The sequence below is a fragment of the Mustela putorius genome, unplaced genomic scaffold, assembly GCF_011764305.1.
Source record: "Mustela putorius furo isolate JIRA1106 unplaced genomic scaffold, ASM1176430v1.1 tig00003863_pilon_pilon_pilon, whole genome shotgun sequence".
Classification (NCBI taxonomy): domain Eukaryota; kingdom Metazoa; phylum Chordata; class Mammalia; order Carnivora; family Mustelidae; genus Mustela; species Mustela putorius.
The window spans coordinates 23,985,658-24,002,619 of record NW_025422015.1 but is presented as its reverse complement, the minus strand read 5'-3'; the positions used below and the strand labels follow the sequence as shown (position 1 = coordinate 24,002,619).

The 16,962-nt window shown below is 36.1% G+C and overlaps 1 protein-coding gene across 5 annotated transcripts in view; it reads left to right on the top strand.

The window, feature by feature from the left end:
• Positions 1-16,962, top strand: part of LAMA2 (laminin subunit alpha 2) — a 637,158-nt gene that overhangs the window by 517,082 nt on the left and 103,114 nt on the right. For all 5 annotated transcript variants that reach the window (XM_045066381.1, XM_045066380.1, XM_045066378.1 and 2 more), the window contains 3 exons: positions 4,906-5,022; positions 5,721-5,884; positions 7,185-7,323. In XM_045066381.1, coding sequence (XP_044922316.1) covers positions 4,906-5,022; positions 5,721-5,884; positions 7,185-7,323 — 420 coding nt within the window. The remainder of the gene's footprint in view (positions 1-4,905; positions 5,023-5,720; positions 5,885-7,184; positions 7,324-16,962) is intronic.

The window sequence follows — 16,962 nt, the reverse complement described above, 5'->3', positions numbered from 1 at the left end:
TTCCTAGTAGACCAGCTAGCTGAGAATCACCTGAAAAGTGTGTTCAAAGGCAGGTTCCCTGAGCTCCTACAGAATGTGTCTTTTGGTTAGTCTGGGCTGTAGGCCAGGGTTCATATTCTAAAACTCTCCATAGGTTAATCCATTGTGCATACTCGTTTGAGAGTAACTGATACAGCTTATTATTCAGTCAAATGATGGTTACAGTGTATTTTGAATAGATAAATGCTTTGTGCCTGTGTTCATAAAGAAGGTGCCATTGTTAAGGCCCAGCTCAAAAGTTATTTTTTTTTTATTTTAAGGAAATAAGCTTTTTTTTCTTTAATTAAAAAGGCTTATTAAGCCCATACAAGTTCAAGAAATGTGTCAAACACAAAAATTGATTATATCAAAGACTGGTCCTTATGGTGTGGTCCTTAGAACTGTAAGGTGAACATCCGCTAGAAACTTGTTAAAAATGAAAATTCTTGAGCTCCATCCCAAACCTACCAACTCAGAAACTGGGAGTGGAGCCCAGCAACTTGTGTTAAAAATCCTTCCAGACATTTGGATGTAGCCTTAAGTTTGAGAGCAGGTGATATAAATAATAAGTCACCATCTCTGATGGCTTCAGGTGATTTGTATTTAGTGAGAGGTACACATAAGTAAGTCACTGTTTATGCGCTACAGTAATTATCATAGAGGTAAGCAAAGGAAGGGAACCTAAATCACTTGTGGGTTAAGGAGAGCTTCACAGAGGACATGATAAATGTGCTGAGTCTTGAAGAAAAAGCACTACTTAGTTAAAGTAGAATAAAGAAGAACATCCCCGAAACATGGAAAACCATTTGTAAAGACATGGGGGGTGGGGAAAGAAAACATAAGACAGTTGGGGGGAAATTCAGTGGATTGATAGGACTAGAATGAAGACTTCATGGGAACAAATCAGGGATAGAGAGCCAGAGAAGACAGACAAGGTCCAGAACATGAGTCATGAAAGACCAAGTGCATTCTGAGATCAAGTTATGGTATTTGGGTCTTATCCTGAAAACTATCATTAACAATTGAAATATTGGGGTCATGGATTAGTTACATTTTGGAAAATGTGTGAGTGGTTTATATAAACTGGAGAATTAGTTTTGTGTGAAATAGTGTGGTTTAAGGTTAGGAAAGTAGGCAGTAATAATATTAAATATCTGTCATACCTAACACAGCAAGGTGCTGTTGGTAACCATGATGTTTGACATTGACTAGGAATGATTCCTGGCCTCATATACTGTACAATTCAGGCAGTTGAACCTTTCACAGTACATAATACTGTGATTAATATGGGCTAGGAGCATCTGCAGAAGAGTCACAAAAATGATGGCATCATAGCAATGACTAAGAGAAATGTTGGAGTCACATGAGCCCAAACGCAGAACTCTGGAAGCGCATGGTGATCCCACACAATGTCAAAGACAGCCATAGAATTCATTGCTCAGCTCCAGAAGTGTGTAGCAGAAGATGGCTCTGGAAATAGCGTTTGGATTATAGAAGACTTTGAATGCAGCCTTCCAGAGGGGCACTGGCTTAGAGGGGAAATTCCAGAGATGCAGAAAGGGCACAGGGGACTGTGCGCCTGGTGGACCTTGAGATTATGAGCCATTCAGTTTTGTGAGGTAACATGTGCTCAAGAGTCAGTCCCCAAATCGATCATCAGAAGGTTGCCAAAGGAAGGATTCAGAGAAAGTAGTTAGTTACTAGATAGGCAGGGAAATAAACTTCTGTGTGTTCTTAATCCTTCTACCACACCCAGAAAGGTTTTAGATTTAGAGAGCTCTGGAATGAATTAAGATCTGATTAGAAGTTAAAAGTAGAAATATTATCAACTTTGATCTTAAGTGGAAAGACTTAATATTTATGCTTATAGCATACTTTGGGAGAAGAATTCCCTTTATCCATGGGCTCCCTGTTTGTTCCTTGAAGCTTCCTACCTTAGGTATTTCTTATCTTAAATCAATCTCTATCCATTCTCTCTCTTGATTTACATTTGTGGCACTCCGAATTATTTTTAAAATATTAGTGTATAAATTTACTCATTCATTTACTCCCTCCTCCGGGCAAGCCATGAGGAACACTTCTTTCCTGCCCACTGTACCCTCGGGGCCAAGAATAGTGTCTGGCACAAAGACAGAACAGATTTTTTTTCCAGTGAATAAATTGCCATAAAGAAAAAAAAAAGTTGCATCAGTACTTTCATTAATATTTGGGAGCTCCAAAGAGTTCGGAGCTATATTCCATTAGTGTCTAATTTGAAAATTAGCCACCTCTGAAATCTCCCTAGTCTCTGGATTATCATTTCTGCTTTAGGATGATAAAGAACACATTTTTACCTCTGCCTAACAGTTGGTTCCCTAAAGTGACTCAAATAGAGCTTTTAGGAAGATTCTCATTCACTACTTAATTGAAATCAGAATGAATTGAATTGAAATTAGCTCTTCACCTAACTTATATGTGGAAATATTCTCTCCCTCCGATTGGTACAACATTTTAAATTAGCTTGATTCATGAATACAAACAAGTCAAGTTGAAAAGATTATCAAGTGTCAGAATATAGCATGACTTTAAATCAGTTCATATAAAAGCTAGGGGCTAATATTGATAGTTAGGGGAAAGAATGTTAAACCCATGGAGGATAAGATACGACTTGTGAACAGCAACACCAGGAGGACCCTACCTACCTGTGTTGTCCATGAATAAGAACGGCATAGTGAGATTTGCTCTGAGTTAGCCAGGGATGGGGCTAGCTGAATGATCCAAGTGTCACCAATGGAGAAAGTCCCAGGAATGGAGTCTAATTTCATTTATTCATTCAGAAATGTTTACGGAGGAAACTTTTCTAGGTCCTGAAGGTACAGTGATACACATAGACTGTCTTTATGGCATTTCTATTATAGTGAGGGAGAGAGTCACTAGACCAATGAGTATATAATATGCATGTAAAGTCTGGAGCATGGATTACTATGTATACTAAATGATATGTTCAGTGAGCTAGCATGGTGTATTCAGTATGTTATGCTTCTTCGGTTATGTACAGTTCAACAGGCTGTGCATTTCCACTGGTTCCTATCCTGTACATGCATCTTATGATGAATTGGTGTCCCTGATTTTCATCAAGTAGCAGTGCTTTCAGCAACTCCCAGAAGAAGCAATCAAGATGGTTCAATCCACAGAAAAAATAAAATAATATTATCTATGTTTCTATAGTTTGTGCCACCCTGTAGAATAGAATTCAGATAAATGAGTGCTAAGACAAAGAACAAAATAAAGTATAAGTTAGCAATCGTGTTGTGCTTACTGTGTGCTAGGCAGTGTTCTAAGCCTGTTCTTCTCAGCTTTTGCTGTGATCACCTAAAGTTCTTGTTAAAATGTAGATTGGTAGTTCTTGAAAAGACAGATCATGTATTTCTAATACCCTTCCAGGTATTGCTGCTCCTGCTGGTCAATGGGCCACACTGGAGAAAGGAGAGACTAAGCATTTTACATGAAGCTAAATAACTTGCCCCAGTTTTGCATATCTCATGGATGGACAGAGCTGGGATGTGGTCTCAGGCAGGCTAATGCAGGCATCTAGTTTATAATCACTGTGCTGCGGCATGTAGAAAATAATTGGGATGAGGATGACTGCTATTTTAGAGAGGTGGTCAGAGAAGTGACCAGGAACAGAGTGTGGAGGAAGAAACAAGACAGAGGACTGGGGGAGAGCTCATGGGGAAAGGAACTGCCACCACAAGGGTCACAAGTCAGACCCAGATGTGTGTGCTCATAGCTTATTGAGGTGGTTGGTGAAGAGACAGGAAAAGAAGGTATGAAATCAGTGTCCCAGTGCAAATAAGACAAGTGATTTCCGTAAGAGGAGAGACGGTGCTTTGATACACCAAGACCCAGCTTTATCATTAGCTAAACCAGGGCCCAAACCTCTACTGCATAGTTAGTGTGACCTTGAGCAAATCATTTGTTCAGTTTCCTATTATTTGAAAAGGTGTTAAACACAGGACCTCACGAGTTATTGTAGAATTTAATGATAAATAATCTGGCACATCTTGAGATATAAATGAATATAAAACTAACGTTATTATCTATATAAAAACATAAAATGACAGTGTTTTAAAATGGATGCTGTTAAATGCACAAGTGATTGAGAAAAGGAGTGAGATGTATCAAGGGGAAAAAAAAGAGAGAGAGAGAGAGAGAAGAGACAAAGGTACACTCCAAAAGAAAAATAACAATATTTCTCTCTCATTGATTTTACCCTTCTAGGCTAGGAATGAGTTCCATGTAGTTTTGAGACAAGCTCTCAGCATCAAGGAAAAATCAGAGCTTGCTCTCTTTTTATGGAACAGTCCATTAAATTTATTCTTCCATGTGTTCGTTTCTCTTTTTTTGAAAAGCACTTCCCTTAAGTTCCCTTAAAAGTCTCACTTCTTCCAATTTTTACAGAACTCCCCTAGACTAAATCTGCTTATGTTTATGCTCACAAAGTACTCATTTGGACCTTGATTCTGGAATGTAATGTCTAGTTCCAGTGTAATTCAGGGTGCTACCACATGCTCAGGAATTTATATTTGGCACTTACACTGAAGTTTAAAATGGGTGTCCATCTTGCTTCAGAAATAGTTCTTCATTCCTCAACTAACATCACATAACTTTTCTTCTCTTCGATGACTTTCTCACACTGGGAGGAAGAAAGTATCTAGATAGGGATATAAATAAAATAATTCTTGAAGGACCAGCCAGGTAGTTGATATCATTCTCATTGTCAACCCAACATGCCTTGTTTGCAAATCCTGTATTTAGTCCCCTCAAGGAAGTCAGAGGAAGGAATACTGGGCCGGATAGGGTTTCATCCAAAGAGCATTTTGATGTTTTGTTCATACTGTACTACAGAAAAAGAAGGAGGCTATTGAACGTGGCAAACAACAAACTGAGAACACTTTAAAAGAAGGCAATGACATACTTGATGAAGCCAACCGTCTTGCAGGTGAAATCAACTCAGTCATAGATGTGAGTATTTCATAAAAGCCAAAGTTAAAGAAAATAATAATGGCATAAGCTTTCATAAGTGGGAAGCAGTGATAAATCTCAGCAACATAACCAAATACTTTTTTTTTTCCTTGTGGGTGTCAGATCGTTTCTGTTTGATTGCATTGTGACCGTGCGAGCTCTTGGCAACAGTTAAAAATCCACATTGTTCTCCCAACAGACATGACTGCCTGTGTGAGAGTACTCACAACACTCCTAGAAACCTTTATTTTTTCTCCATAGTGATGAAGGGCATTTCTTGTTCCCAGGATAGCTCTTAAAATCTGCTTCAATATTTATATAACATTGGTTAAAAGAGAAATGTAAACCTGTAAGCAGACTTTCAGTACAGTGCGTAATGCAGTAGACACTGTACTATATGGCAATAGAAACACATATGACCTAAAAAATTCTAATGACTATCATTTATGCATTTATACCTACGAAGAAGCATTTTCTTAGAAAAAGATAGTTAGGTTCTTCTTGGTGTAAATTGGCTCCATGTATTTCCTAATCTCTCTCATTAAATAACAGCTTTTATTCTCTATTCTCTTTTTGCTATATTAGTAAAATTGAAGTTTCATTAAAAAAAGTATGTGTAATTATATCTCAGAGAAATTAGTAACGGAGAGGAAGCTTGGATTCACTTACTTAAAATGCCCTCTCTTCTTATATATCAGTATGTTGAAGACATTCAAACTAAATTGCCACCCATGTCTGAAGAGCTTAAAGATAAAATTGATGACCTTGCCCAGGAAATAAAGGACAGGAACCTGGCTGAGAAAGTGTCCCGGGCTGAGAGCCATGCGGCTCAGTTGAATGACTCATCTGCCGTCCTTGATGGGTATGTCATTTGTTGTTGAAAATGTCTGTGTATCTTGACACTTGTCCAAAAGTTGTGATGAGCAGAAATGGTAGAGCATTTCTTTCAAATCTTGATTTCTCTAATTAGGAACATACAAGCTACATGGCCTTTCTGTGGGAGAGCCTAATTAGGAGGGTCTGGGCAAAGCTCCACTGAAGGCAGCATCAAAAGTCTGAGTTAAAAGTGGATTCAAATAAGGCTGGGTAGGGGGAGGGAACATAGCCCTAGGCTATACTAAGAAAAAATACTTTCTGTTCTTTATTAAAGAGAGCACAACGGTTGCTTTGTTAGCGCTTTAAATAATAATGTATAAACACCCATTCTGCTTCAAATTCTAGTTTTATATTTTTAATGAAATCAAAACTATCACTAAAATAGTGGCTTCTGACAATGTGCTCCCATAAATAGCGTTTAAGTCTTTTTTTTTTTTCTCTTTCAAATTCCAGGGAAACACTACATATTCCCCTGTGAAGTAACAGCTCACTATAGCTGAGACTCTTAATGGGTCAGAGGAGGGAGGGTCAAGTGGCAAAGTGTGTTTGACCTATAAATCGCCTTCTAGGTATAACTGGTATGCTTCCGCTACAATTTTGGGATTGTCATAATAAATATCAGTCCTATAAACCCCAAGAATAATTGCCTCAGATCTGTTATTTAATATATAACATGTATAAAGGTTCTATTCCAGGACTCAATATCACTGATACAAAGGAGAATATTGATGTTTGAAGACCCTGGCCACAATTTGGGCACAATTCATTTTATAGTAAACTTTTGCCAATTGAGCATGTAAGCTAAAAGTCCACAGATGCAGGCTCCAGGTCCTTAGTCAGGGATGTGTTGGCTATGTAATCTGAGACAAGCCATTTAACCTTCTGAGATTCATTTGTCTTCATCTGGGCAGTACACTGCCCCTAAAGAGATTGTGTGAAGTTCATTCCAGTACTACGGTACAGGTGCTCTCAAACATATAGCATGCTTTACAGATGACCTAAAGGCTCATCTCCCTGCTCACAGTTGCCTTGTACATGTGGTTGCAGAAATTTCTGAAGGACACTATGGGTGTTTAAAAATATATTGGTTGTATTTCATAGCTGAATTATTTAGGAATATGAGTTTAAATCGAAAACTATAATACAATAAGTAGCTACCTCATTATGACTTGGAATCATGGTGATCTTGGCTGTGATCATTTGGAAGTCATATTGGTTATAAGTGGAATGTTCTTCATTTGAGTACCAACTGCTCTGATGTTCTTTTTTGGGGGCAATCCCAACAGAATCCTTGATGAGGCTAAAAACATCTCCTTCAATGCCACTGCAGCCTTCAATGCCTACAGCCATATTAAGGACTCTATTGATGAAGCCGAGAAAATTGCCCAAGAAGCTAAAGGTCTTGCTCATGAAGCTACAAAACTGGTAAGAACTGAATAGTGTTATGTACTAAGAATGCAGGTCGATTCTTTTGAAATAAGGGTCTGAAAAAAATTGCTCAAATTTAAATGAGCTCAGGAAAAATCCCAGCAAACTAGAATATTTACTTTGAATTCTTTTCAGAGGCTCCTTTAAAATCGTATCCAAAATAACTTTCAGTGTGCTGTGATGCTAGAACTCTTTTCTCTGTTTCTCGCTGCTTTGCACTACTCATGAGGGTCTTGAAATTATTGCAGCTGCCCCCACAGTTTTTTGCCACCAACTCACAGAAGAAAAACAGTCCAACATAAGACTCTGGACAGGGACATTTATTGCTATTGTTCCAAACATCATAAAAAAGAAAGTGCCCTGAAAATTAACACCACTGCTTATACTCACCCACAAATTAGTTACATGCGAAGCTCGACTAGGAAGCATACATTTTACAAAACACGTGAGATCCTATGCTTCTGAACTATTTATACCATTTGTATCAATTGGAACTGGGTACCTTCAAAGGACCATTTGGCTGCTGTCATTCTTCAAAATACATTTGGAAATAATACTTCAGAATTCAGGGGCTCTGAGTATAACACTGTATCTGAGTATCTTTAGTACTGAAAAATCTTCATTCCTTCCATGTAGAGCAACATTTTGTTAATAAGTTATGTGATACACCCTCATAATACTATTTGAGGCTAAAAAATATTTCATGGGAAGAACATGCTGAGTTAAAATGTTCTGAACTAAATGTTCTGAACTCCTTTGGTCTTCGCATCAGAATTTCAGGGGGAAAAAAAAACTAGATTGGACCTTTGTGGATGAAGTATACATAAATAATTAGTGTTAAAGAAACAGATTAATGTTTTCTCTGCTTTGGTATGGGTCACAAAGGGTTTATTTTTTTTGCGATCTCTGGGATAATAAAGATATTTACCACACTCTTAAAAAGTTTATAGTGTGGTCATAGTGAAAAAGTCATATTCCATCAGCAGTTACTACTGTTTTGGTTCCTCTGGAATAAGTGATAATACCATATGTTGGGTTTATTTCTTATTCAAAAGTGTGATACAGTTTTTGCAGAAACTTCCTTATGCCTGGTTATCTTTTCAAAATGAACTTATTTTTCAAATCTAAATTCTTTATCTTCTCATCTTCTGTTTTAAAGACTGAGATCTCCAAGTTCATCATTTTTATGTGACCTCTGCTTTATTGTAGGACCATTTTTAGTGTCTAGCACTGTACCTGGCAGATAGTAGGCACTCATGAGGGAATGAATGAATGAATGTTATTCTAAGTAATATCTTTCAACTCTATCTATAATCATTTGTACCAGTCAAAACCTCACTATTGTTGCTGCTTCATCTTCATAAGCTTCTAACATTTTTTGTTACAGAGCTGTTTAATAATACTGGCACTTTATATGTAGAATGCTTTCATTTTTATACAGGCAGAAAATGTTCTCTTTCCATAACACTGATGCTTATACATGACAGTCTAGTCAGGCTCAAGCAAAGAGCTGGGATGAACTGTAAGACATTGCCATATGTCCTCTTGTTATCATCATTCCTTCTCTTTTTTCCGTATACCACATAAAAAATAATTAAATATCTGAAAAAGTAAAAACTAAATCCTAAAGAGAGTCACTTATTGACTAAATGGCTATCTGCAAACTCAAAGACTTGATTTGTCCCAGAAAGTTTATTGGATTGAACAGAAAGTTTGTTGAAACTTTCTGAACAGAATAAATAAAGTTTTAATTTTAATGTACTAATAATATAGTTCTGTTTTACTTAATAAATATATTTGCTAGTCATTAAGTTGACTGGCAAATGTATATATTAAGTTGAGCAATTACATCACTAGGACTAGCATTCTGTAATATCTGGTATTACTGCTGGATAAACGCAGAACAATGAGACTAAGTTCATTATTTATGCATGAAAGAATTCAAGGATTAAAATACAGAAGATTCCTGTACTGATTTGAGTCTCTCCCTAAAAAGAAGGAAAAATGTTTTCAGTGGGTCAGAAAGAAATGACAAAGAAACAAAGCAGGAATTTACATGAGGAGAGATAAGACCTGTTAGACAAACAATAAAACAGCAATTACTATTGGGAAGAAAATGGATGTGAAATAATGTGAGAAGAAAAAAAAAGTATTGAGAATAACCTAAGGACAAAAACAAATGAATGGTAGAAATAACCTCAAAGTATAATTGACAGCATTTTTAAAGCAACTTCCAATTTAAAAAATCTGCTTAAGTTTACCTATTTATAATCACACACACACAAAATCAAGAAGGTCTTTGAAAGGAAAATATGAGTGAGAGAAAGTCGGTCATTTAGCTAAGTAATAAGCAGGTAGAGGTTTTATACAATTAAAGACTGTTGTAGAGCATTCCTTTATAAAGAGTAACAGGTATGTGTCTTGCATATATCATTTATTTAAATATCGAAATAAAGTGTTTTGGAAATGTAGACATTATGAAGAAACAAATGCTATTTTTCTGTGTGTCAGGTGGAATAAATACTATAAAGCATCTGTTTTCCGACACACAATCTCCAAGATAACGTCTCATTCAGTACTTCTCATTGGTGGGTTCAAGGAAAGGAGAAGGGAAATGTGTCACTTTAGAAAAGAAAATAGGAAGATTATTTTATTCTAATCTTAATTGCTTTGGGGCTATAAAGAGTCCTCTGATGCTAAAACAACAGAATATTAAAACTTTTTAAAAAAAATTTCTAGATATGTGAACTTAAAACCTATGTTATCAGCCAGATCAGGTTTTAGAAGTAGGCAGACAAATAGATTTCTTATGCTATTGGATGCTTGGAATCACCAGCAGAGGCAACAGGCTTCTGGCACATGAGAGGTCCTTTGCATTTTCTACTGGAAAGATCTTAGGTACCGTGCACTCGAATCTGGTGCCTTCCAATAACAAACAGCAACAACAGTGAAAAGAAGGATTATATAGAGTGAATTCCATAGTTCTTGTTATCGAAGATCTCTCTCTCTCTCTCTTTCTCTCTCTCACACACACACACACTCACCAGCAATATTCACTAATACCCGCTAGCCCAGGTTCCCCCTTCTCAATGAGTGTCAGTGTTCAGTCTGATCTTCACCAGAATGAGCATTAGAAATAGAAGAATTTATACTAGGTTTCAACTCCAGTACACTGTGTTCTTTCTTTTTAGTCTCCAAATTCAAGTTCTGTTACCTGCTACAATTACTCATCATTTGAGGGAGCCATAATTCTAAAAATCTTTAGTGTGGTATTTTCCAGATATTTCTAAAAAAATAATATAAAATACAGAAGAAAATGAAAGCAATTTGTAAGTGACATTTTTTTTTTTCATAGAAACAAGAAGAGTGAGGTAGTAAAAAACAGTGCTGTATAAGCAAGATGTAGGCTTTAGATAAACTACAGAGATGAGGGAGAAGTCTAAAAAATATATATTTTATAGAAGGAAGTATACCTAGGAATTAAGTAAGTTTAAAGCCTTGATTCTAATAAATACAGGAACTGCTGTTGTAAGTGATTTTTTAGTGTTTATTCCTTTAACATGAAGAGAGTAGAAATCCATAGAAACCTCAAAAGAAGTTTTTTTTTATTGCTTTTAGGGTCAAGAGTCTAAGGAATGAACTAGATTTTTGTAAATTTACTCTTGTGTGGCAGATCAGTGGGGACAAAAACCCTAATAGGAAGCAAGGACACTAGATAGGAAAGCCAGAGATTTCTGACAATATGCAGCCTGAGTTGATTCAGGTCGATCCTGATGTTAGAAATTCATATAAATGCTAAATAAATTATAACTCCCCAAATTTAATGCATACTTCCTATAAGAAAGAAGAAACAAAAGAAAATCTAAAAGTACAGAGGGAGGTTAAAATAAAATGGCACAGTCTAAAGCTGCCACTTTAGTGGCTCAATGAATTTGGAACGTAAATATGCATCATAGTATCTAGGGGCTGGGATTTTAAAGACAAGGCAGGGAGAGAAGATACCACAGAAATCACCTTGAACCTCTAAGAGAAGTCTCTAATTGAAGTATACAGAAGCATGAGACTCTAGAACGATTTTCGTCATTGATGAGCTTTCATACCTTGCAGCCCAGAAACATTCTGGAAGCTTGTTTCTTTTCATGCTTCCAGTTGTGAAAAAATGTCTCGTAAGATGCTAAAGTCACAAGCCTATGGATTGAAGTCCAAATTTATACCATCCATATGGTACAAGACTTTACAAGCTGAGAAATTAATGGCAGAGATACTAGTCTTTTTTAATTTTTTTTTCAAAGATTTTATTTATTTATTTGAGAGAGAGAGAAAGAGAGACAGAGTGAGAGAGCATGAGAGGGGAGGTCAGAGGGAGAAGCAGACTTCCCACTGAGCTGGGAGTCCAATGCAGGACTCGATCCCAGGACTCCGGGATCATGACCTGAGCCAAAGGCAGAGGCCCAACCAACTGAGCCACCCAGGGACCCAGGGATACTAGTCTTGGCTCTTGAAGCCTCTAGGGCATCTGGGAAGAAACAGAGAACTACTCTGTTCTGATATACTATAAATAATCAAGTAGAAGTGAGGGTAGACCGGCAAAGTACTTAACATGATCCTGAGATTACTGAAAAATCTGAAAGAGAATTTGAAATTATTTAAATTATTAAAATGTTAAGGAATAGAAAAGATGGATGGAAGAGGGACTAAAGACTATGGAAATTTGTAAAAGAAGCAAATACAGTTTCTAAAAATGAAAAATATAGGAATTAAAATTAAAATTTGAAGGGGAAGGCCAAATAGCACATTAGTAACAGATGAAAAGAGAATAAGTTAGAGTTGACTTGTCCAGAATGTAACAAACATGGTAAAATATAAAAGGATTTTAGGAGGCAAGGAATGCACATTGCAAAAATGTAAGTCTATGAGGAGTTCCAGAAATTGAAAGAGTGAAAATAGGGAATAGTAATGGTCAAAGAGATACTGAAAATTTTCAAATATTGGTGAAAAACATGATTCCCCAAAGTAAGGAAAACCATCACATTAAATAAAAATAAGTCTGCACATGAAAAGATAACTGTTAAACTTACAGAAACCAAAAAGAAAAAGAAAACAAAATCTTAAAATAATCTAGAGAGAAAATGCAGATTATCTACAAAGCAATAAGATTTTACAGTTAGCATACTTCCCACTGAAGTCACAATGGAAGCACTAATATGCTCATGGTGTATTATATAATTATATGATATGCCACTCAAGTCAGAATTCTGAGGACAAAATAATGGCATCTTCAGAGAAAAACTGAGGGTTTACCAACTATAGACTCCCATTGAGCTACTATAAAATACACTTCAAAAGGAATGTCAACAAAAGCAAGGAAATTGGAGATTAAGGAGACAAAGTGAACAGAGAAATAGTAAATTTGTACAACTTAAGCATAGTGAAAATTATAATGAAGATAATTACTAAATGTGTGTAATTGTTTTAAATAGTTGAGCCAAAAGAACAAGAGAGCAACAACAGGAAAATGGACAGATGGTCAGAGTTAGAAGTTTTTAAACTCTGAAATTTTGGGAGGAGAGTTAAAGAAAAAAACTGATTAGATTTAAACTTTGTTAAGTATATGTATTAAACATTGAGGATAATCATAGAGGAGTAAAAATAACAATGTTAATCAGAGTTTTCCAGAGAAACAACCAATAGGATGTATATATATATATATGTATGTAGAGAGTTTTTGAAATTTGTTTTAAGGAATTGACTCACACCACTGTGGGGCTGTCAAGTGTGAGTTCTGCAGGACAAGCCAGCAGGATGGAGAACCAAGGAAGAATTGATGTATCAAGTTCAGAGACAGTCTGGAAGCACAATTCTTCACAATTTCAGTCTTTTCTCCTAAGGCCATCAACTGATTAGAAGAGGTCCACTTACATTATGGAAAGTACTCTGCTTTACTCAAAGTCTACTGATTTAAATGGTAATTACATCTAAGTAATACTTGCTTGACCAAAACATGTAGACATAGCCTCGCCAAACTGACACACACATTTAACCATAACAAACAGCTATACTTTCCAAATAAGCAAAGAGAAAAAAATGTGGAGAGTGGAATTTTCTATCAATCCTATAAAAGGCAAAAAAAAAAAAAAAAAAAAAAAAAAAATAGAAAAACAGAAGCCAAAAAAAAAGGTAAATATAAAACATGAAATATAAAATTTAATCAAAATACAGCAGACAGAGTAATTATGACTAGCTGCCTCAAGAAATAAGCCCTGAAAAATCAGTTGCTTACCACAATCCAAATTTCTGTCTCATATCCTACCCAGTGTGTCAGAAAACCCTTCTCTGTCTCATAGCTACACCATACCGTGGAGCCTCTGAGGCAGGAAAGAGAAAGACAAAAGAGACATGCCTGCTCTTCCCTGCCTTGGCCTGGACCGTATCTGGTCTGTTGATCAAGAATAGTCACATACCTCCATCTAACTGTAAGAGAGACTGGGAAAAATAGGCACATAGAATTTTTGATGAGCATTAACTGTCTCTGTTTCAAGTTACCTTCATAATAAATGCAAACATTAAAATTACTAGTTAGATGACAATAATATTTATATTGGTTTAAAAATGTTGGACAAATGCAACCATCAATATATGGTGTATATAAAATATACCACTAACTCTAAGGATACAAGAGGACTGAAAAAGAAGGGAGGCCAAGAGATAAACCAGGCTAACACTAATCAGAAGAAAGCTGGTATACTAATATTAAATAATAAAAATAGGCTTTATATATTTTTTTAAAAGAATTATGAGAGATACCATCATCACAATTTAATAAAAGGATCAAGTTAGCAGGAAGATTTAAAAAAAAATTGAACCCACAGAGATGTAACTACAAAGCCTAAGAATGAATAAAGGCAAATATCAGAATGAGGAAATCAACATATCTATAATAATAAAGGAAAATTCTGTCATTTCTCTCTTAAAAATTGGTAGGTCAAGTGAAGAGATATAAGGGTGCAGATATGGAAAGTACACTACACAAGTCTCCATTAATGGTCTTCTAGAACTCTGTATCGAATAGATAATTCTATATGCCCCATTAGATAAAAGAATCATGAATCTTAAAAAAAAAAAAAAAGAGCACCATGAACTAGATCACAAAGCAAGTATAAGTAAATCCCAACACTGCAATAGCACCTAGATTGTAGTCTCTGATTGCAGTGCAATAAAATTTAAAAAATTATGCTTATTGTTCCCCAAAATGTTTTAAATAAAAATCACACTTTAAAGTAATTCATGGGTCAAAGAAAAATATAGCTTGAAATTACAAGAACAAAATATGTTGTAACAAAATGGAAATGAAACTACGCATCACATCCAGTGGCACTAAAAAGGCAAGTGGAAGTTTGAAATGCAGTTATTAGGAAAGGGTGAGAACTGAACCCAATTATCTAAAGTTTCTGCTCAAGAAGTTCAAAATAATATAGAAAGAAAGGAATAAAAATAAAAGCAGAAATTAACAGCCTAAGGAAAATATTATTAGGAAGCTGGTTCTTAGAGTAAGAAGGAAGAACAGGACTAAGTAAGCAGAGTTCAGGCATTACTTACACATATGGACAGGATTAGGAATGAAGAGTGGGACATAATAAGAGAGATAATATAGATTTAATATGGGTATATTCAAATATATGAGCAACTTTTTAAAAATAAATTTGAGTGCTTGATGAAGTAGAAAATAAATTTAAATGTACTCAGAAAGAGTAAACCTAAGTAGAAGTCTAGTCATTCAATGAGTTGAGTCAGTTGTTAATCTACCCATAACAAAATAATAATGCCTACCAAAATTTCAAGGATTCAATATCCAAAACATTCTACAGAACAGAAAAACAAATATTCCCTGGCTTATTTTATGAGTCTGATATAATCTTGATGTCAGAATGCTGTACAAGACAGGATCAGAAAGCAAAACTGTAAGTCAATCAAAAATAGAGATATGAAACTTTAAATAAAATATTATCAAACCAAGTCCAAATCTATATTTTTAAAGATTTTGACAAATGCATAAAAACTTAATATTATTCAAATATGGATGATGGGGATACAGGTATCTATATTAATTTCTATTCCTATCAGTATAATTAAATTATTTCCTACTTAAGTATCTTAACTAAAATGAAAGAGGAAATTGAACATCAGTTCTGCAGGAGGAGCTGCCCTGAAAAATATAAAGAAAGTCGTTCTTAAAGGTTCCCAGAAATGAAAGAAGCAACCCTCACCCTTCACACCAACAAGAGGTTCTATATTTCTCCTTTTCTTTTAAAATTTATGATGCATGCATATTTTATTTCCTTTTAAATTGAAAAGAGAAGCAGGAAATTTCAAGCAACAATCAATCCCCCTGACCTAACTTTGCTCTCCTCTAAACTCACACCCCCAGGGACAATCATTGCTAAATCTTCCAACGATTTCTTCTCCTTCTCTCTCTCTTGGTATTATCATTATCATGCTATCATGTGATTTATTACTTTAGGGCATTATCTGTTTTCATTCTCATGACTGACTTTCATCCTCTGCCTAACCTGTGGTTTTTGAGCTGGGCTATCTTCAGGTTCTACGTGCCTCCTTCCTGGCTTCTCCACTCCTGAGTCAGTTGAGGACCCAGTGACTACAGTGGGTCGAAAGGGAGTAAATGTCTAATGACCCATGCTGATGTGGTGAGGGAGGCGTGTCTATCCTGCTAAAGTGAAGATTCCTCTGCTAAAGTCACACACTTTCTCTTACCTCCTTTTCTTTACATCATATTTTGAATTCCCTCCATCTCCCCTGCAGTTTTTCCTTTTATCTAGTCTCTTCGTACTGTTTTCTGAAAACAGTATCCTTTGCTCAGAATTCAGGTGTTAATTTTTTTTTTCTTTTTCAAAATTTTTTTTAAATTCAAGGTTATTCACCTATGGCGTAGTTTTCTTCTCAGAGGTAGAACTGAGTGAAAGTTCAGATTTTAAACGAAGTAATTTCTATGTCTGAGTAGTCTTTTGTTCTCTTCCTCAATTTTACTTCCTCATGGGAGGGGTATGATTGAGGGTCTCCCCTCACCCATGCAGCAGTTGGAAGAGTCAGAAGTCATTCCCAATGGGTGAGATACACCAGGCCACATGGTGTGGCTAGCAGTAAGCAGGCCAGTTCCCATGCCCCGATGTGCAAATCTTTGGGTCAGACGCAGTCCTCACAGCCCCAAGATCCCTGGGCTTTGGAAGCTTCCTACTTTCTCTGATTGCCCTCTGCTGTGCACAGTGAACTCCCATGCTATTTCACTGTGATGTTTTGGTTTTTTCCTACTTGCTTTTTCCAGAAAACAATGTTCCCAGAATTAAAATGTAAGCTGATAGTAGACCCCCTAGTGGACAGAAAGATGTAGCACCACAGCTGGCCCCCTGAGTATTTTGCTCTTCACTATTTCTCACCCAGTATCCCGTGATTTTCATACAGGTAACACCCGATACACAGGAGCTGCTCACTAAATGCAGGTTGTCAACCCTCCCATCTCCAAACACTAATGTCAGAAATCTAGAATGGCCAGAGTGCGTCGGAGTTTCAGAATTCACAAGATATTGGTATGGTCACGAGATGTAGGAAAGTTGAAGAGAGGAG